General features: G+C 32.5%; 1 protein-coding gene across 2 annotated transcripts; it reads left to right on the top strand.

The window, feature by feature from the left end:
- The first annotated feature begins 7,847 nt into the window (after window positions 1-7,847).
- LOC128159657 (tenascin-R-like) lies at window positions 7,848-23,202 on the top strand. Of its 2 annotated transcripts, XM_052822829.1 has the most exons (6): window positions 7,848-8,147; window positions 10,268-10,331; window positions 13,827-13,942; window positions 18,019-18,115; window positions 21,694-21,855; window positions 22,933-23,202. In XM_052822829.1, exons 1-6 carry the CDS (start codon window positions 7,848-7,850, stop codon window positions 23,184-23,186), a joined length of 993 nt encoding a protein of 330 aa, XP_052678789.1. In that variant the 3' UTR covers window positions 23,187-23,202. The 2 variants fall into 2 exon arrangements, with proteins under 2 accessions (XP_052678789.1, XP_052678790.1); XM_052822830.1 differs by lacking the exons at window positions 7,848-8,147; window positions 10,268-10,331 and adding an exon at window positions 13,386-13,445.
- The last annotated feature ends 251 nt before the right edge of the window (window positions 23,203-23,453 follow it).

Here is a 23,453-nt window from a genome sequence, read left to right as displayed (position 1 = left end):
TGCTGACAAGGTCGTTGTATCGACCATAGAACTTACGAAATGATGATTCATTGGAGACTGTTGATTATCTTGTTTTATCGACCTGTTTGTTAGTACCTTGCCTCGTTTTAGGAATGGTTCATACATTAAGCATGCCCCTGGGTAACATATCGACTGAGAGACAAAAGTGGTGTTTTCCTATAAACATATATTTTTAATGGTATTATCATTGTTAAGGATATGGCATTATCAGATTAGTAAGGCGATGTAGACATCAATATGTGATGAGACACTGGTTATATTTCTTGATGGTCAAAATAAAGGGGAAACAATTATTTTGTAAAATTAAATTTTATATTATTTTAAGAAATATTGTATTATTTAAAGACACTTTAAAATGTTCATAACCACTTTTTATCATAAAAGACCAAGAAATATTGAATTCACTCCCTCAACTTTATATTCTACTAGTCTCGCTAAATGATAGTTAAATCACAATGGCATACATTTCAGCCCCATATTTGCATGATAGATAATGTCAACAGGCAGGAAAACCATATTAACATGCAAGATAATTATGTTAACATGCAAGTTGTATATCTTTTTTATGGGATCTTATCTTCAAAGTAATTATCCATACGTCACAAAACAACGTCTGACGTAATGCAGGCGTTATTACGTTTTATCCGTGCCAGGTCTAAATGAGAACTAAAATATTATCTAACCAAAAAAACAAGCTGAGCTATAGCTAGAAATCGATTTTGAACAAATCCATTAAAAACCTTGACAGCTGCAGTCAATTATTAGTCAGTGGAATGAAAACATTACTGGGTTATGTCGATTGTAAGCTCTCTTTAAAATGATGTGCCATTTTCTGTGTTCCTGTAACATCACTACCGTATAAGGTTGAAATTAATCCGAGGCTTTAAACATTAATCCGCGAAGATCCATAAACATCCAAAATTCTGACTGTGATCGATTCTAATGCAATATTGCAATATCGAAGATAAATACACAAATAATTTGACCTACTTTTAAAAGCTGTATCATCATTATTTGTTTTGAAATTTAAATAAATTTCGTTTGTTGAAAATGAACTCAAAGTTCAGGTTTAGGCTTATATTCTCAATGTATGAAAAAGTACACTTTTTCGCAATCGGTTTTTTTTTTACCAACGACCCTATCTATTGACCAGCCAGCTGGGTAAAATTTGATATGGACATATTCCCAAATACATGTTAGAAAAATCGGTGGAAAAATGCTAGAAACCAATTTTTAATTCTTATCTATTTCTACATTAAAAATATCGATTGCTGTTTATATCTTTTGAATAATTAATATTCATTTATATCCATCTTTTAAAAACTTCATAGCCTTGAATTTCAGAATTCGAGTTTTGAAAAAAAAACTTATCCTTTCATCACAATAATCTCGGTATTTTCATGAATTTGATTATCGCAAGATAGAGTACATGTACATATAGTTATAGTATAATCCTTCTCCAACTGGTTGGGAAACTTGTTAATGTTAATGAAGCATAATAGCTTTGTAATAATATGCTTGAAGAGGATTTCCCTGGAGAATGGATAAGAAAACTAATTCAAGATGAGAGGATAGCGAGAAAAACGAGTCATTTATTATTAATTCTTTCTTTCTGCATGTCTTCACCGATATTCATGTCACCAGATATTAAGGTTCCAATAGTTGTTGTTTGATATAGAAGAGAAATTTGCTAGTTACTGGAAAAAATTGATTATTTAATTGTCGATCTGAAACGCTTTGCTTCTGGCTTATAGTGGAAAGTTGTTGATTAAATAATCTTGAGCCTCCGGAACCAGAAGGAGCTACAGCACCTTTGAGCTCCAAAGCGCTTAAAGACGTTAGTCACGACAAGTAGCCACATAAATGTTTACAGACAGTCGACGACGGCCACAAAAAATATGTTCACTAAAAGACAAGGGTAGATAGTTACAAAAATATGTTTACAAAAAGACATGGACAGGTAGCCACAAATAAAAGTTTACAATCAAAGTATTGAAGTACTGAAAACAGGGATTTTTTTGTTATCTTTATGCATATTGTGTAGTAAAGACTGAAATCTCTCTCTCTCTCTCTCTCTCTCTCTCTTTCTCTCTCTCTCTTTCTCTCTCTCTCTCTCTTATGCTTTAAATGTCGACAAAGCGTAAGAGAGCGACCAAATTTTGTAAGCAGCTATAAACAACAGTTTTGTGCTATTTATAGTAACATTAGCTTTCAGCAGGGCCCGGCTAAAAAGCCTAGGACAGGTAGCCACATAAATGTAACAAAAAGGCGACGACAGCCACAAAAATGTGATTACAAAAAGACAAGGACAGATAGCCACAAACATATGTTTACAGAAAGACAAGGATAGGTAACCACAAATAAATGTTTATAAAAAGTCGAAGAGAAACTGTAAATTCACCAGTTTTCAATATTTTACAAACTCAGTTAAACTCAATTCCCCAATCTTTTACATTCTAGAAAATACTTGACGACAGAGAGCGGATAGTAAAACGTTCAATTACTGCATTTGTGTCTAATTTAAAGTGACATTAAAGGAACTAAAATATTTTTGTATGCCACTTTTTAATGCTTTGATGCAAAGAGGAGAATATTACAAACATTTTGGTGTACACAAAGTTGAATTTAGTGAAAAAATGGCCGAGCTATTGTCATTTAGGTAGGATGTGTCAAATACAAAGATAGACCTTTCGAACACGACTGCGCAGTTCAAGATTCAAAACTGACTTTCCACTTACTAATTCTACTTTATTTAATGAATTGAACATAACCACTGGTACTGCGCATTTGATACTGATGACAAACAAATTTAAAAAAAATAATACCACCCCCACTCCCGTCAAATACAATTTCGGATACTTTACACAATTGTCTATTTGAATTATGCACACATGTGTAATCATTTCATATGAAATTTTGTTGAATTAATAGAGCGGCTCAAAAGTCCATAACCGGATACTCATTTTAACACATAATAAAATACACATACACATAAAATAAGTGTATCATATTCTCTCTATTCTATTATTGGAACTAAAAGTTATGAACTCATGATCGGAGCGGCTTTGTTGACATGATGTCACACTTAAACATGTCACAATGCTAATGCATCACAATGTTAAACAACACGTCAAAATACACAACCATATACCCAATGTCATAAAGTGAGAAATGAAACATGCACAAAGCATGTTATACATTTATTTGATGCTTGAGGGTCAAACTAAAACTCTACTGACTGAACAAAAATGCTAACGCAGCAATTTTGTAAGAAAAAGACGGATCAACGTTATAGTATGTGTTCCCTTAATTAAGGGTGCAAAACACAGTTTTATATGTAACGTTATAAGGACGTTTTCAGATGAGGGGCAAGCAAAACTGACCCCTATAAAAATAAATTGTTAAAACATGTTACATATATATCTATATATCAATAGAAAGATAAAATTGTGAATTTTTTAAATATTTAAGAATGATGCACATGTAACTTAATGCTAGAATTTATTTGGCACTCAAAACATGCGGAAAATAGACAAAAGGATGCCTCTAAATGCAGTACACCCATGTATTTTAGGCTCCCCCTAAAAGCAGAATGCAACCAAATCAGCCATTTTTATTTCTGTACATTTTCAAGAACAAGTCCTGAGGCATCATTTCATAGTATTTTCAGGGTACATTCGCCAGTTTTTTAAAGAGCTATGTTACCCGCTAAAAAAGTCATGAAAATCTGCATGTGTAAGATCCGGATGTTTTTGGAGTTACCGCCCTTTATTTTAGAGTCTCACAAAATTAATTTTTAAAATGTTTCTACATACTTCTTTCATGTATTCGAAAGATAATTCACTATATTATGCAACTGAGAGTTTAAAAATTTGATTTTCATGTATACCGCATAAAAATAGCAGGAAAATCCCTACCCATCATGCTTTTCCCCAGAGAAAAACCCCTGGAATTATACGAAACTGTGTTTAGCTACCTAAATGACAAAGTCTTTTCTCAGAGGCCGCTGCATCAACAAACCGTATTCATATAGGTTCGTTTGCATGTACATTCATGAGTATTGAGAGGTCGAAAGAATTTCAATAGCCATTATCTTTAAAACAAACAATACATTTCGTTTGATAGAAAATAAAACCTGTGAAACCTTTTTAAGTTTTTACTAAAGCCAGGTCCAAGAGTCTTGAAGAATAACTAAATGTGTTACTTCTACATTACTTATTGTGCACACAACGGATGCATGCACCTGTTTTAAGATTTTGATTGTCATATATTGATATTAACTTTAAAATTACTGAAATCATAAACATAAGTTGACGAAAGACTATATTAATTCTTTATACATAACTATTTCACTTGAGAATTCAGCAGCATATTTAATGCTCTACTAGATTTTACACAGATGTCTTGGCCTGCTGTACAATTAATACCTTAGATTAAAGTAATACATATATCGTCGCTCTCTCTCTCTCTCTCTCTCTCTCTCTCTCTCTCTCTCTCTCTCTCTCTCTCTCTCTCTCTCTCTCTCTCTCTCATTTTAATAAGACCTATGCGGTAATATGGCGAGCGACTACATATACATTTAGCATCTAAAGACACGAATATTGTCTTTGACTTCAATCCAGTAACATTGTCCAGTGATTATGTCTTTACTGATTGGGGTTCATACTAAAAAGTTATATTCAATGTCGCCTTCATTGTGTTCGTCTACGTCTAAAAAAATATCTAGGATAAAAAGAAACTCCGATAGGGTGACCGAAACTAGGTGTGAGAAATAGCCACCTGTGTAAATTTGTAGAAGGCTTGGAATAGATCTAAATTGAAAATGCACTGTTAAAACAAAAACCAAAAATAAATAACAAATGATTCCAGAAGGGTTCATAAATAATCGATTAAAGTCTGCTTTAAGTTTATAATATTTACCGAGAATAAATACAAGTGCATGTATTGATCGCCCTAAATCGGGAATAATTCGATCTATATAGTGATTCCATACAGAGATAAAAATTCACATTTTATCAATCGTTTATTATAACACGTATCGACCTGACACTGATTTATCGAATTATGCTGCAGAATATAGTACTTACATGATAAATTTATCATCGTATTGATCGCAAAAAACAGCAATAATTTGTTTTGTTATATAATTTATTGACGAATTCATAGACATATCAATTGATAAATCGAGAACACTTAATTATCATTGTATTATAATTAAAATTTATCATTTTTTATTATTATTTTGAATCCGTAAACGAACGTATTTAGAAACGCAATTTTTTTGGGACAAAAGACATAATTATAACGAATTGTAACATATTTAAAATTTACGGTTTTTTTTTAGTCCAATGTAGAAACAAGTAGTGTTCTTTTCAAAGGAATGGTATATGATATCATTGCATGTATTTTCCTTCCGTTTTTAGACGGGGTCACGTGACCCCGTCTATTAGTTTACTGATGTCAGCCGAATTCTCAAACCGGAAGGCACGCGTAGAACACATGAAATGAGTCTACGCGTAAGAAAATAGTGCAGAAAGTTTTCGTGCATTTCAGTAAATATATATTATAAAAACAGGCAATAAATCTTTTAAGTCCTCTATGTATAAACCAAATTCTATAAAGAAAATAAACAAATAGTTTTATTGATTAAAATATTCTTGCTCAGATTCAATAGTTGTACCGATTCGTGGGATGAGTTACGTAACTGAATGCACAACCACGTTGACGATTCAGCCGGTGGACGAGCTAATGAAACATTAGAAAAGGTTGTAGTTCGATCGAATCGAAAGTGAAGTTCCTAAACGCAATGTGCCATTTTTAACAATCTATCACCTGAATACTACCAAACTTCATGCCCAAGCCGAAGTTAAAATCTGGACGGATTATACATGATAGCTCTCTTACATATATGTATTAAATAGGTGTTTTATTGGCTTCCAGTCTACTTGCAGTATGACTGCTGTTCATCTCTAAAGGAATTTTGTACATAGAAAATAAAAACAAGTCTGAATTTGCCTTCTCGTTCATCGACTCTTTAGTTAGTTAAACTGGATTCAAATTTTGAACAATGCATTCTGAGCAAAATCTATATAGATGAAACATTTTGGATGACTAATGCATCAAACAATATAAACAATCTTATCGATCGAGGAACGTAATTTTTTGTGAAATAAATGTTATGAGACATAACTTTACTCTTTTTTTCTATACTTTATAACGGACAAAACCAGTCACATTCATGATTTTAAAAAAATTCTTCATCAATATCTTAATGTCTATCATCAGAAACCTAGCTGATCTTTCTCCAATCGGTAAATACCTTATACCAATATTAGACATATGAATTCATTTATAATGCATGGTTATTTTTTTAATTTTTAATTTACCGTGTGCAGTACAGTACCGATCAGACCCAACCTAAAAGAAAGTAAACCCCAATTAAACCCTGGGTTTACTCCGGGTTTACTAGAGTGGACCAAGAGTAAACCCAAAGTAAACCCAGAATAGACACAGAGAGTAAACCCGGTCAGAAATATACCCCTGAAAGTAGACGCTTAAGTGTGTATTCGGAATATACATGGGGAAGAAATTACAGGCAGTAGGATGGTAAGTTAAAAGACAGGTCTGTTTCACATTTGCGTACAGATGACCTCAAATGCAATTTCCAAGTAAACCCAAAGTAAACCCCGAGTAAACCCAAAGTTAACCCAAACTGGACCCAAGTTTTCAAAAAGTAAACCCAGAGCAAACCCCAAGTAAACCCCAATAGTAAACCAGGGGTTTAGTTGGGGTTTACTTTGGTGTTAGGTTGGGTCTGAACAGTACTGTAGATGTAAATAGAAATATAGTACTTATCTCGATTTTAAGAAGATAAAAACTCAAAGAAAGTTCATATCGTAGTTTCAAAATCTTATTTACAAATCCTTTGTTGAAGCTGTTCAAAGAAATTCAAATTAAATGGCTTTCGAAATTAAGTTTATTTTTTCATACAAACGCATGGAAATTTGCCCTTAATAGACGAGAGTGTATTGAAGGATACAGATCACTGAAATGACAATTTCTTACAACATTTGTTAAAAGCGTTAACTTTGCATATATTAGAAATTTTAAAATCAAATAATTCTGAATTAATAGCTAAAATTAACAAATTACAAATATCATACAATAAACATTGCTCTGTCAACCAAGATTTGGGGTCTTATTTTATATAAATAAAGTTGTGCAAATGTTCTAAAATTATGAAGGACATTCCCGGCCGGAATTTAGTAAAATTCTGAAAAAGTATCAGGCAATTGCAAAAAAACTGAATTTTAACATAGATTGAAACACCTAATTAAACTCATAATTTTTGGAAGCATATTCGAGGAAAACGTGGACAATTACAAATTCAAACTTTCAAGACCCCGTCTTTCAGTACTGTAAGTACTTTGATTTATTTCAGCGGTTCAGATTTCAACTTTTTATTTGTGTTTAATTAATGCATCAAATTCAGCTCAATAGCCCTGCATTAAATGAAGACGAATCCGTTTTGAATATTGTTGCTGTTCTTGTTTTGTATTCATGCAAGCCGCTTCATTTACATTATTTACATTTTTGAACAATGATACTTCACTTGATGAATATAATGCGCTAAGCGCATTAATTAAGTTTTCAAGTCAATTTTTTATTTAAATTGATTTCCTTAGATGTGAAACCCGCTCAGCTTGTTAACACACACATACACACACACGTATATATGTATATATATATATAGGTTGCATGTTAAAATATGATCAGTTAGAAACTAGACTATAAGTGTTATGGTAGTTTAAAACCATTGTGCTGAAATGAATCGCGTTGTGATCCTCTTAGAGTTATTAACATATTTTAAGTTTATCATTGGTAGCAGTCAAAGTGGAAAGTTCATATACAGAGGGAATGTTTCTTATTCTGATGTTTCCCTGTTGATATCAGAAATCGGACCTGACGATGTGTCTCTACGTTACTGTGCTGTAGAGTGCTACAAAAACGTAGACTGTAATGCCGTGGAGATCTGTTCATTTTCTATCAACAATGTGTGTCGACTGAGTATAAATATTACCACAAATCTGTTGTCAGGACAAGGGACTTGTTCTCGCTATGAAATCGTAAGATCTTATCACAGATATGCTTTACTGTCTGTGAATTTCATCTTTAACATAAGCTTACTTTGATATGTTTAATGTAATCATAACTGCATCATAGTTTAATTTCATACAAATAATAACAAGTTTAATTCCGATTGTCAACAGAGCAAAAGAAAACTAAGATATCAATGTAGCATGTTGTTATTGAAAGTGTTGACGGAGAATATTATTACTTTTTTTAAAAGATGGCAAAGAATGAATTATGAAGGGGAATAACATTTTAATATGCACTGGAATGTCAAATATGTACTTTCTGTCTGACTCAGTATATGATACTAGAAGATAACCAGTTTATCAGAAAACCACCACCACAAATAAGCCTTAAGGATTACGTTTCCTCGGGGCGAAAAAAAATCCACTAATAGGAACGACAAGTTGCTGTCCTTTAAAAAAGGACTACAATACGTGGACCATTTGCATGTGTTTCCAACGAACACGTGAAAGCCTTAAAATTATCAGAGATTCCACAGAATCAAGCCCTCTGCTTTTAACCACTTAATTTGTACGTTGTATTGCGTATACATGCATGTATAGCCCTGCCTTTTTATCTCAGAATTTAAAGGATTCATACTTCTAAAATAATTATGATTTATCTATGAATGAAGTTTGCATGTATGGTATCAGGCATTCTGCTATTTGTACACACATTACGATTCGCTTTACTTAATTAACTATGCAGTGACAGCTTTGTGTAAATTAAAAAATTTCATAATTTGATGCATTTTTCTTGAGAGTTAAACTTTTATAGTGACATAATTATTCAATCATACTTTAATGCTTAAAAAATTTAATCGGGAAGTTCTCTAGCCTCGCCTACTATAAATGTAAAGTTAAGTTACATGTGTATTCGGAAAACAACAAAACATTGCAAATTATGCTTTTTGATGCATGTTTGTAGTTTCGGCATAACATTAACTTATTTCATAATACTAATAGTTCATATCACATGCCAATCATTTCTTTAAAAGGAATACCTTGTCTGTACCGTTTACCGACAACTTTACAATAACAGCGCCTTTGAACTTATATGTGTCATATGGCACGGAATCCCGATCCCGATTCAGATAAACTTGTGCTAGCCTGGTTCCCTGAGCTACGTACAGGAACCAGGCTAGCTCATGCGCAGGCTGAATTTTCCCTATAGCATCCGGGTTTTTTTTAAAATTACTTCTTGTTCATTGTAGCCCCACTTTTGTGGTGCTATTTTCACTTTCAAATAACTAGGTCAATTACCTACTTTTTCTGCTATTGACCTTTAAATGTTTTTTGAAATAAATGTCAAAATTTTACACCATTTTCAAAGTTTTCTATATTTTTTAATTATCAAGAATATTAAAACAATTTGAAGGTTGGGAAATGATAAAATACGAATAGCTTTACTAATTTTATAGTTGAATAAATCGTTTTAAGCTCATATATTAAATTTAATTTAGTCTGAATTTCCTCTATCAATTTCCAAAATTTTACCCATTTTTGATCGAGTTTTACAAAAAACTGACTAACAGGAGCTCCAAACGATTGATTGCCTAAAACTGTTTTTATTGTCTGTATTATTTTGACATTAACATTATATAAGGTCAATGATCAAAATTTCAAGATATTTTTTTTTTTTCCAATCGCGTGCCAGCCAGTAATATAAATTTATAGACGAGTAAATACAACCATAAAATGTGTAAAATGATAATAAAACACATAGAAACTGCAACTTTTGCAATTACACTGCAACAGAAAGTTTTTAAGAGAAAATAAGAAAAATGAAAAAAATAGTCCGAATTTCCTCTGTTTCAATTTTAATCTACCTTTGTCGGAGTATATCTTCCTGAAATAAACAAATCATGGATATCAATATCGATATTTGTTAATAACGGTGTTATTTTGTGTTTTTAAACCAACTTAGGACTTCAGATATTGAACTTTGTAAAAATATTTTTTTAAATCTCAAACCCTGAGTAAACGTAATCCTTAACATTTTTTTTCTTTAAAATAAACATGTTGTAGTTTGCTTGAAAGATAGTCTTTCTTCTTAATACGTGTTGTCTAGAATTAACACAGCTACATGTATGTTGTATTCATTTCAACAGAAACATGAATGTGGTGATGGGTGGTTCTTTAATAGACGAACAGCTGAATGCCAATGTGTAGTAGGTCAGTAAACTACAAATCTTACAAATGTCAAATTTATTCAAAGTTTCTGTAAGCAGGAAAGTATTTCCAACGTTTTGATTTGTTTGCCCCTTTTGTTATTGTCGTCAGCCTGCCAATTTCAGACTTAGAGATTTTATGTTTCTCAAATTATATCTATTTTGAAAACCATTACGAGAATAAATGCAAGTGCAAAACCATTTCTACGTTTAAAAGACGAAGAAACATGTGGCGAAAATAACATTGTGTATGACATGATAATAAATATAAAATTTTAATAAAAGGCTTGCATATTTATATAGTTTTCAATTTGAAGGTTGGGAAATGATAAAATACGAATAGCTTTACTAATTTTATAGTTGAATAAATCGTTTTAAGCTCATATATTAAATTTAATTTAGTCTGAATTTCCTCTATCAATTTCCAAAATTTTACCCATTTTTGATCGAGTTTTACAAAAAACTGACTAACAGGAGCTCCAAACGATTGATTGCCTAAAACTGTTTTTATTAAGGTCTTCCGTTTCCAACGGAAGACCTTATTGTTTTTCTTAGGTTTCTTTTTCCCTATTATTATTATTATTTTTTTTTTTCTTACCGATTTTGTGCACGCGATTTCTCGGAAACGGCTCAACTGATTTACGTCAAATTTTCAGTTCTGATAGGTATTGATCTGAACCTTGTTGGAAATTTTTTTTTGTTTATGACGTCACTTCCTGTCTTGAGATATCATGGATTTATCGGTTTTTATAGGGGTATTTTGTCACGAGAACTCCTCTTTTACCATTTAAGATATGATGTTGAACTTTTCAGGGCTGATAGACGAAAGACTGAAATAGTGTCTAATGGTCATTAATCATCTTTATCTCAAAGAGCGCCGAAGCTCGCCCGAGCTTGAAAATTAGGATAAAAAAGGCGTCGTGATTTTTCTTGGGTTTCTTTGAATATCTCTTTTCATGAAAACATTTTGTTAAAACATGTAGAACAAAAAAACTTAATTCAATCAAGAGCTTTCATTTGAGATCATGAAAAAGGGGCTGGCCCTTCAAATAAGGGGCTGAGGGGGCTCTAAAGTATTTTAATAATAACTTTTTACCATGAAATATTTTGTGATGCGTTATAAAAGCAATTATGTTTATTCTTAGGTTATTTACCTATACATGGCAATCATTTACTTCTATGTTACGTAATTAGGGATTTTAAGGGGCCAGAAGTCCAAAACTTTGATGCTCAATATCTCAAAATGAAGAAACATTTGGATAAGCAATATTTAACAAAAGATGCTTAAAATATAGAGCTTAACAACCTGAAACCATAATTTCCTTGTTATGCGGTCCCTAAAAGGAGTTACAGGGTCGGCCCCTAAAACGACCCTCTCAAGATATCTCGAGAACGGTACATAATTTGTAAACACATTTTGAACAAAATGTGTTTGAATTGACAAAAGCTTTCATTTGAAATCAAGAAAAAGGGGCTGGCCCTTCAAATTAGGGGCTGAGGGAGCTCTGAAGTCTTTAAATGATAACCTTTTACCGTGAAATATTTTGTGGTGCGTTATAGAAGCAATTATGTTCATTCTAAGGTTATTTACATGGCATGGCAATCATTTACTCCTATGTTACGTAATTAGTAATTTTTAAGGGGCCAGAAGTCCAAAACTTTAATGCATAATATCTCAAAATGAAGAAACATTTCGATAAGAAATATTTAACAAAAGATGCTCAAAATATAGAGCTTAACAATAATCAACTATAATTTTTTTGTTATGCGGTCCCTAAAAGGAGATACAGGGCTGGCCCCTAACACGACCCTCTCAAGATATCTCGAGAACGGTACAAAATTTGTAATTACTTGTTGAACAAAAAGTGTTAGAATTGACAATAGCTTTCATTTGAAATCATGAAAAAGGTGCTGGCCCTTCTAATAAGGGGCTGAGGGGGCTCTTAAGTCTATTAATGATAACTTTTTACTGTTAAATATTTGGTGATACGTTATAGAAGCAATTATGTTCATTCTAATGTTATGTACCTGTACATGGCAATCATTTACACTTATGTTACGTAATTAGGGATTTTAAGGGACCAGAGGTCTAAAGCTTTGATGTTTAATATCTCAAAATAGAGGAAAACTTTGGAAAGCAATATTTAACAAAAGATGCTCAAAATATTGAGCTTAACAATGTACAACCATATATATTGTTTTTATCTGGACCCTAAAAGGAGTTTTAGGACCGGATATCAAAACGATTTTTCCCAGATATCTCAAAAACGGTAACCAATTTCTAAATACTTATTAGTGGTACACAAAAATACCTTTTGACTAAAATGAATGAAAAGGAGCTGATCCCTCAAATAAGGGACACCAAAGGGATAGATAGTCTTTCACCCATTACTCATAGATCCCGCCTCCTTTTCCGATTACGTTTCGTTGATGAAGGTCAAGAGTAAGGTCATTGCATATTCTAAAAATCGGACGGAAGACCTCCTCGTTGCTCGCAACGAGATCGTGTCTAGTTGTCTGTATTATTTTGACATTAACATTATATAAGGTCAATGATCAAAATTTCAAGATATATTTTTTTTTTTCCAATCGCGTGCCAGCCAGTAATATAAATTTATAGACGAGTAAATACAACCATAAAATGTGTAAAATGATATAAAAACACATAGAAACTGCAACTTTTGCAATTACACTGCAACAGAAAGTTTTTAAGAGAAAATAAGAAAAATGAAAAAAATAGTCCGAATTTCCTCTGTTTCAATTTTAATCTACCTTTGTCGGAGTATATCTTCCTGAAATAAACAAATCATGGATATCAATATCGATATTTGTTAATAACGGTGTTATTTTGTGTTTTTAAACCAACTTAGGACTTCAGATATTGAACTTTGTAAAAATATTTTTTTAAATCTCAAACCCTGAGTAAACGTAATCCTTAACATTTTTTTTCTTTAAAATAAACATGTTGTAGTTTGCTTGAAAGATAGTCTTTCTTCTTAATACGTGTTGTCTAGAATTAACACAGCTACATGTATGTTGTATTCATTTCAACAGAAACATGAATGTGGTGATGGGTGGTTCTTTAATAGACGAACAGCTGAATGCCAATGTGTAGTAGGTCAGTAAACTACAAATCTTACAAATGTCAAATTTATTCAAAGTTTCTGTAAGCAGGAAAGTATTTCCAACGTTTTGATTTGTTTGCCCCTTTTGTTATTGTCGTCAGCCTGCCAATTTCAGACTTAGAGATTTTATGTTTCTCAAATTATATCTATTTTGAAAACCATTACGAGAATAAATGCAAGTGCAAAACCATTTCTACGTTTAAAAGACGAAGAAACATGTGGCGAAAATAACATTGTGTATGACATGATAATAAATATAAAATTTTAATAAAAGGCTTGCATATTTATATAGTTTTCATGGGTTAAAATAAGCTTGCTGTGTGTTAAGTCTATTAAAATTTACATTTTTTAAATAATTTTTTTATTCCTTTGAGACTGTAACTGTGAGGCGGTAACACCACCTAGCGGAGGAGTTTTATCAAAGACTGTGAACTTAGGTGGTTATGAGATTCTAACCAACTGCATCAACACAGGTGGACACGTGTGGACGGTAAGATAAAATGGATTATTCAATCTTTAAGTCAATAGTTAAAATCATCTTTGAATCACATAAAATCAAAATAGTATACATGAATTAAATATATAATTCAATACTTGTTCAGCATTTGATGAAAACCATTTTATGTAAATATTTAAACAAGAGGCCCAGGGGCCACATCGCTCACCTGTGCAACAATTGCCTTAATTCTGATCAAATTAGCATTAGAGTATCAAAATATCTTGACAACTAAGTACAGTAGATCTTGCTAAAAAAAAATGAAAATCTGCCAATTTTCCACCTCTTATTTTTTGGTAAATACCAAGCCCCTTTTGTTGTTGTACCTGTAAGAAGATTTTTCTCTATTCCTATATACCCCTATTTCGTGGCCCCACTTTTCTCTAGGGAATCATAGTTTCATCAAACTTAAATCTGCATAACCCGTGCTTTCACACTAAGTACTGGGTTTTGGACCGAAAACTTTCCCAGAATATTTTTAAAGATTTTCTCTATATATTCCTAAGTAAAAATTCAGCCCCCATTGTGGCCTCACCCTACCACTGGACTATTATTTAAACAAACTTGAATCTATATGATCTGGGGATGCTTCCACTCAAATTTGGGCTTTCCTGGCCTAATAGTTTTGAGAAGAAGACTTTTAAAGATTTTCTCTATATATAAAAATTTATCCCCCATTGTGGCCCGCCCTACCCCCAGGGACCATGATTTGAACAAACTTGAATCTACATTACCTGAGGATAGTTACACGCCAATTTGAGCTTTCTTGGCCTAATAGTTTTTAAAAGAAATTTTTTAACAGATTTTCTCTATATATTCCTATATAAAAATTTATCCCACAATTGTGGCCCCACCCTAACCCTGGGGACCATGATTTGAACAAACTTGAATCTACACTATCTGAAGATGCTTCTACTCAAAGTTGAGCTTTCCTGGCCTAATAGTTTTTGAGAAGAAGTAATTTAAGATTTTCTCTTTATATTCCTAAGTAAAACTTGATCCCCCAATTGTGGCCCCACCCTACCCCTGGGGATCATCATTTGAACAAACTTGAATCTACACTACCTGAGGATGCTTCCATCTTAACTTGAGCTTTTCTGGCCTGATAATTATTGAGAAGAAGATTTTTAAAGATTTTCTCTATATATTCCTATATAAAAATTTATCCCACAATTGTGGCCCCACCCTACCCCCGGGGACCATGATTTGAACAAACTTGAATTTACACTACCTGAGGATGCTCCCATTTCAATTTGAGCTTTTCTGGCCTAATAGTTTTTGAGAAGAAGATTTTTAAAGATTTTCTCTATATATTCCTATGTAAAACTTGATCCCTCTCTTGTGGCCCCTCCCTACCCCCGGGGACCATGATTTGAACAAACCTGAATCTACACTATCTGATGATGCCTCCACACAAGATTAAGCTTTTCAGGCCGAATAGTTTTTGAGAAGAAGATTTTTGAAAAATACCAACAAATTTTCAATAATTCTCAATTATCTCCCCTTTAAAGAGGGCGTGGCACTTCATTTGAACAAACTTGAATCCCCTTCACTTCACCTAGTGGTGCTTTGTGCCAAATTTGGTTGAAATCTGCCCAGTGGTTCTTGAGAAGAAGATGAAAATGTGAAAAGTTTACAACAACGACGACGACAACAACAACGACGACAACGCCAACGACAGACAACGGACAAATTGTGATCAGAAAAGCTCACTTGAGCCTTTGGCTCAGGTGAATTAAAAAATATTTCCTGCACATATCAAAATTAATGTTAGCGTTTTAGAGTGAATAACTTATGCAAACATACTAACTTCTACTTCAGCATAATTGTCATCGATTATTCATTTTTCGATGAAAACATCAACACAAAATCGGTAAAGTGACTTTTACAATATAATTTCTTTGTCAACACTAATTTTATGAAAGTAGTGAATGAGAATAATGGAGCACAACAAAACAAAGCTAGAAATAGAACGTATATATTGTTAATTTAAGTAAATGAATATGTTCTCAACTTGCATTTTTTTGTATAAACCGTTTTAAATGCACTATTGTGCTTGTTACTGAAGAGAAACTTTAATGCTTAACAATTTATTGTTTTTTATTTTGATCGGTTTTGGTCGATCACTGTTTTGTCCACATGAGACATCCAGCCTAGATTTCACTATCAGCGCACGACACACCTCAATCGCACTACTTTCTTACCTAGGCAGTGACACCGTCATGTAAAATTCAATTACTTCAATTACATGTTCAGTACTAAGAAACATTTTTTGTTGCATTTGTCTTCAGATCCAAACATTTATACATTTTAACACGATTCAAATCATTTTACATTGGTATGGTTTAAAATAAAGAGATTTGTTGTTGTAAGTTATGCGCAAAACCAGATCGGCTTTTATAAAAACGTTCTTTCATTCTTGCTTAGAAATGACAGGACAAATCTATACTGTTACTTTAAATCTTTGCCATGAATTTTAAAAATATATATGGAACTATTGCTTTAAATAGTTGTTATGTTTTATGCATAAGTGCTAATGATATTGGTAGGACGTTTCACTGATTAAACTCTGAAATGTAGACTACAAAGTGATGTACTAGTATTTGAAGCGTGATGAAAATTGGTTTTCATTCTTCGTAACATCGATATGATTTATTACATCATTTTGAATTGAAATTGGTAAACTGAACTAACATAACATATTATGAAAGACACGCGCTCTTAAAACGCCCGGAGATTTGTTTTTTTTTTTGGGGGGGGGGGGGTGTAAACAAAGTAGGACTGCATTTTAAAAATTTGAATAATTTAAGGATTGTGGAGAAAAAATTACTTCATTTGTACTCGTATGAATGCATTTTATTTATTTTTTTCCATAAAGTAACAAAACGCTGGGGTCAAGATTTTGAAAAGGCGAAAAGCAATCAATTATGATTTTGCTAAAAAAACTCATCATATTCAGTTTAATACCTTTGTCATTATATTCCGAGTCGCAATAAAAATAAATGGAATTCGACATATCGTTGCACTTGTGAAGGAAATACAACAAAATATGAGTTATTTGTTAACTGGTTCATTTATCTAAATTGAGAATATGTCTTATATAATTTTTTGTTTGAATTCACTTATGAAACTATTCTTAGCCTTAGTCATTCTTAAGTCATCACGTACTATTGCATTAACCATTGATTTAAAGATTTCGTTGGTTACATATTTAATATTTGGCAAACGTAAACGATGCAAAACGATATTCTGAAACACATGGCAAAAAAAATAATTTTTATATTTGATATTCGAAGTTACAATGGAAGAGGAACTTTTATACAAAACTGAGTGTTTTTGTATACAATGTATTATTGTAAAAATGAATATGTCAATGTATACAAAAATGACTAAACTTTTGAAATCCCTACCCTATTAGTTGCTGACATTCCGATCAAAATAAACTCTTACACTACAGTTCTATTATTTAAGAAATAAACAACGTTATTTAGTGAACATGGCGTTATGAATAGCAATTGCTCTGTTGGCATATTCCTATGCTAGCGCATCATTGAAAATATGCCAGCAGAGCAGTTGCTATTCATAACGCCATGTTCACTAAATACTTGTTATTTATTACTTATATTTGCATTTTACCACTCGCAAATACCCTGTACTAGCCTAGATCTTGACATTTAGCTATTGCATCAAAAATAAACATTCAGACTGTAATGTATCTTTTTAATTCACATAGATTTGTTTACAGAACTAATGATATGTTATAACAGTAATTCCTTTAAAATGTTATTACAAGCCATGTTTTAATTAAACACATCAATTTTAGGAAGTTGAAGAAAAACACATGATGTATCGTATAGTGGTTTTTAAAATCTATAATGTCATGGAAAAACATATGACGTCACGCCTTTATGACGTCATAGTATACAGACAGAGCAATTGCGATTATAGAAAAATAATTGCAGTTCCTCCGTATGGACTTACAGTGGGAAAGAACAATGGGTATGCAAATATACCTACCTGTTCACATGTAACATAAGGGTAAATGAATTGTATTATAATGCTTCTTCTAGATGATTCAGAGGAGGACTGATGGTTCTGTTGACTTCAACAGGGGATGGACAGAGTACAAGAATGGATTTGGTGACGTTGTCTCTGAGTTCTGGATTGGTATGTTTCCCCTCGGAATGTAGCATGCCCTTCTCTTTTTCAGCTGAAACATTTCCATTGAAACAAAGAGTACATGTTTAATGAATTTAAGTTAAGATCAACGACTTATTGGGTTTCGTTTAATACGATTTTAAAGATGGTATGTATGGATAACGTACAGTTACTCATATGAACATAATCCGCATATTTTAATTTTTAATACTACAGATATCAAACACTAAGTTCCTAAGTTGTTTATACAAGACAATGATTTGAACATATTTTATTGAACTAAATGTCAAAAGAATGAAATGTAATTGAAAACAAAATTGTTCTCTTCTAAATACATTCGGGTGTGACCGGTCAGCAGAGGATGCTTACTCCTCCTAGGCACCTGGGGCTCGTAACATGAAGGGTACTTAAGTCTAAGACGGTGCTTAAGTAGGACTTATGTACATTCTTAGATTTAAGTCCGTAACTAGAAGGGTGCTTAGCTATAGGACAATTGACCCAAAACTTGGGCGGCCGTCAGAGGTGACTTAAATATGTCTTAAGTATTGTTTTCACACATTTAGAAATTTCATTAATTTTTTAATTATTTCAATTCAGCATTTGATTACAGAGTATTAATCAGATACAGAATCAATATTCACCAATGTAAAAGCTTTTATATGATTGATATTAATTTTAACAGTGTTCGTAATGATCTGTAACATTTTCTATATACCGGTAGTATGCAAGTGGGCGGCTAAATAGGTTGTAAACACGTAATGGTCAGTTTACAAGAAGTAACTCTATATATAAACTCGCGAAGTTGAGAAATTAAAAAAGGATGTTTGAAGATAAAAAACCATCAGTGTTGTTTAAAGACATCGACGATTACCTTAATGAAGAAATTATACTAAGAGTAAGTAAATTTATTGGTGAGGTAAGATGTAGAACAAAAGATAAAAAGAAATCCACAATTTGATAATATCAGGATCTAACGGCATCGTTATATTATGCCACAGACACTCTTCGAGAACGACTAAAATAGTGAATATTCGTCAAAACAATGAAGTAACAGCAATAGACTGAATACATCGACCGAGATCTATCGCTTTGAACTTTTAATAAATTATTAGGTACATATGTATGTATTGTATACTCATACCACCTTGAATTTTGTGTCTGTACATTTACATCTACCCCCATCTCATATCGAAGATGTCATGCACGTGTACATTTTATCTATAGATAAACAATATATTAACCTTAGATAACAATTTTATTACCAATACATTCAAATTCAACAAAACAAATGAAAAATACTTTTTTTACATTTTAACATAAGCATAACTTTGCTAAAACATTGCTAAGTTTGCTTTATGTTACGGTATAAGACATACTTTAGTGGGACTTATGTAGGTTTTAAGATTCCGCCTTATGACCCTATTTAACGAGGCCGAGTACAGAACGAGTACGCACGCTTTCGCGCAGCGTTACATTTGTATTGTGACGTCATCTTTTTGCTTGTTTGACGCCATGGCGTGATAGTTTCAACTGCAGATTTTCAGCGAAATTTGTTGAAAATAACTCGTTTGATGCGTAAAATTGATGTTATATTGTGGAATAAACATAAATGTCTCGAAGTATAAAATATTTCAAGACAGTAACCATGTATTTTATGTTAATATGTGATGTTATATATTTATTTATTACTTAAATATGTCTGAATGTTCTAATAATTAGTGATGGGACGATCCACCGATGCACCGGTGCATCGCAGTATTTAATTTGACGATATTTGGATCGATACATTTACCATTAATACAACGATACCTTACCGAACTTTTTTTAATTTTTCAAAAATATCCGAGCTTCATATATCGGCTATTTTTAGTCCGTGCGCCTAATATGAAAGTACAAAGATGGCGGAAAACCTCGTCAAGTTGTCAAAACTGTTAAGAAGCTAAATATGGAGTGTGGAAAACTTTTGGAGTACTTGTTTATGAAAAACTAGTGTACACGAGACTAAAGTAATTTGTAAATTGTGCAACGCTCATTATGAATATAACAAAATAACTTTGGACATGCGGTAATACATCGGCAGGTTGGATAAATTTTAAACTTTTATTCATGTTTTCATTTAATTGCAATGTATCGTGATATGTATCGTATCGCATCTCATGTATCGTGATATGTACCGAATCGGCTCAGTACAGTATCGTCCCAGCCCTACTAATAATACTATAAAGATCACCATTTCCGCCTTTGTCAAATATCTGACAAATCTGGGAAATAGAGCATACAAAAATCAACTTTGATAAGACCCCTGGAACAAACCAGGAGGTAAAAGGTTTTTATTTATTTGACCATTTGATGCCTTTTAGCAATAACTTTAATATGTAGAACAGAAAAAGAAATCCCTAGGGCAGAAGTTTAAACAAAAATGTAAAAGATGTGTAAAATTGATACATTTCAAGCAAAATCCCATAGTGTCCTATGTTAAAAATTAACAAACTTTGAGATGACCCCCTGAACAAACGGTGTGGTAATTTTATAATTTTTTAATCTTAAAATAATAATTATATCAGCAGAAATTCATGTAAAAAATGTCATTAAAAAATCTAGGGCAGAACAAATTAGACCCGGCCTCGTTAAGTCAAAATCTTAGCATGTTTAATGTTACGAGCCCCTGACCCTACCTCTATCTATGTGGAGGTCCGTGTTGCTCTGCTTTGAATTTGTATTTCGTTTTATAGATTTTTGAGATGGTTGACGGTTTGTTATTGTCATTATTTTTCATTCATTGCAAATTGTACATTCTGCCGTACGATGGAATCAAGATACTAGAAATAGAGCTAGTTAAAGCATGACATATTACGTATAACATATACCTGACATACCTATATGTAAAACAGCCCCCCCCCCCTACACACTTTAAATAGAAGACTTCCTGCTAAACATTATCTTGGTATATAAGTATACCCACATCATTTCAACTCAAGAGTCCTTGGTTGTGTACCCACAAATTGTGTCATTATCCTTGTAACTAACCACGATGTCGTGTCATTATCAATGTAAGACCGCTCACTGGGATGTCTACATTGGAAACATCCAAGATCACACAGCGAGAATACAAACCTGTCCACAAAAGTATGGAAATACATTTTGAACAAAATTTAAATTCAAAAACCAACCAAATAGTATGAGAGTATGTTGGGAACATGATTGTGACAATAAGATAATCTTTACATGATTATAACCGACCGAAAGAAATACAGATAAAATCCCAAAGAGCTTAATGTTTCGTTCGAAAATATACTTACTATGTGCATATGTTGATGTCATCCTTACCATATTAAGGTCCTCTCGGCAGAAACATTCATTTCAATCGGTAAAAAATATGTACAAACATATACATGGTAATTAGACAACTAAATATAAAGTGACCAAATTTCTTCTTCTTTTTTTTGACAGTATGATTGTACGGATATGATCGATTATCTTTCTTTCAATTTAACGTTTGATAATATCAAAATAAAGTACCAGTCATCCTTGTGACTAATGACACTGTTTGAAAAAGATAGTATTCTATATTTGGACCATTCTTTCAGGACTCGACAACATACGCGTTCTCGTTCAGAATGGTTATACTGTCCTACGTGTGGAATTAGAGGAAGGGGCCGAGACTGCTTTTGCTGAGTACAGCAGTTTTTACATTGCGGGGGAGGCAGACAAATATAGAATACACGTGTCTGGATATACTGGGACAGCTGGTAAACATAAAATTTTTGCACTAGTAGTGACATTAAATTTCAGTATGTGCCACGGTCACCAAAATTATGTTAATGACAACGGAAAATACAAGACGCATACAAAATTTTAGCACACGGAATGGTCCCCCTCCCCCTATTATAGAATAGTTTACTAGTCATTAAAGCTTAATATTTATATTTACACACATAAACAAACCGAGGTTATGGGCATTGATTTGAATGTTACGTGATTGCAGCTGCTGTCAAAAAATAGTATCATTCGGACTGAAGCACTAAAAAAAATGTATTAGAGATTGGGGTTAATCGATGTTTGTTTTAAGAAATATGCATTCACAAAGAGTAATAGATATAAAGTTCTTGAAGAGATTAGGCCGCTCGCTCATAATATATGCCAGGTTGTAGTATAAACATTCTAATGCGCATGCGTGGCTATAGAGTGGAATAAAAACTATAATCTTTGTTTTGGTTTAACGAGTATATAATTCTTCTCCTCTTTGAAGTTTGATTTATTTACTCTAGAACATCGTAAGTTTTTTACCATTTCATATGGTACATAAGATGTGAAAATCGCGTAAAGACTCAGTATTTGGTGAAACATGGGATTGTGTGTCACCATGCCTCATTAACAATAAGATTTTACGTAAACAACCGAAAAGACTTGATATCAAGGAAAAATGTAACGAGCCTCCTTAAAAACAAAGTGAATTACGTTGAAGATATTTATTTGAGGAATGCATTCATTAGCACCCAGGTAATTGTTATTTATTAATATTGAATATCAGCCATCGAGAGGTGATTTGAAAAAAACTAAACTGACTCAACCCAATTTATAAGTATAATTTGGATAGCTATTGAATTCATTTTTTATAATTTACGTTTGTGCTCTAATATTGTCGGGAAAAACAGTCAATTTACCTTAAAAATGACAATTAATGGTACAAAATTCAAAAGTACATCAAACGGATTGATTTTTTTGACGTTAGACTTACTGTGATTTAGGAAAGGTCCTCGAATAAGTATCTTTAATTTTGTAGTAAACAAACCAGCACACTAAAAATTAATTATTTGATATTGCAGGTGATGGCATATCGTGTACTACTATGCACTGCAATAACGACGCTCAGTTCTCCACCCACGACAATGACAATGACTTGGTCTCAACAAATGAAGCTTTGAGGTGGCGCGGTGGGTGGTGGTACAATGACGGACACCGGTCTAGCCTGAATGGCGAGTACGGGAACAACAACCACGGAGAAGGAATCAGCTGGTACTATTTCAAGGGATGGGCCGATTCACTGTCAGGGACAAGAATGATGCTTCGTTTAGGATAAACAGTTGATGTTTACAATAAATAAACATATATATATATATATATATATTTATATATATATATATATATATATATATATATATATATATATATATATATATATATATATATATATATATATATATATATATATGGGGTTTTTTGTTTTGTTTTGTTTTTTTGGAGGGGGGGGGGGTTGGTGGGGTTTTTTTGTGTTTTGTTTTGTTTTTGTTTTTTTGTTCTATATTGCTTTTATCAATCAATATTAATATAACTGATATTTTGAGGA

The sequence above is a fragment of the Crassostrea angulata genome, chromosome 8 (genome assembly GCF_025612915.1).
Source record: "Crassostrea angulata isolate pt1a10 chromosome 8, ASM2561291v2, whole genome shotgun sequence".
NCBI lineage: Eukaryota > Metazoa > Mollusca > Bivalvia > Ostreida > Ostreidae > Magallana > Magallana angulata.
Note: the sequence above shows the minus strand (reverse complement) of the source record. Positions and strands in the feature narration are given on the sequence as shown.

What these genes read in the sequence shown, in the direction of transcription:
- LOC128159657 (XM_052822829.1), top strand. Translation starts at nt 7,848, where the DNA reads ATGAATCGCGTTGTGATCCTCTTAGAGTTATTAACATATTTTAAGTTT. An exon ending in TGAATGCCAATGTGTAGTAG is followed by an intron (nt 10,332 to 13,826) that starts GTCAGTAAACTA and finishes TATTCCTTTGAG; the next exon opens with ACTGTAACTGTGAGGCGGTA. An exon ending in TGTCTCTGAGTTCTGGATTG is followed by an intron (nt 18,116 to 21,693) that starts GTATGTTTCCCC and finishes CCATTCTTTCAG; the next exon opens with GACTCGACAACATACGCGTT.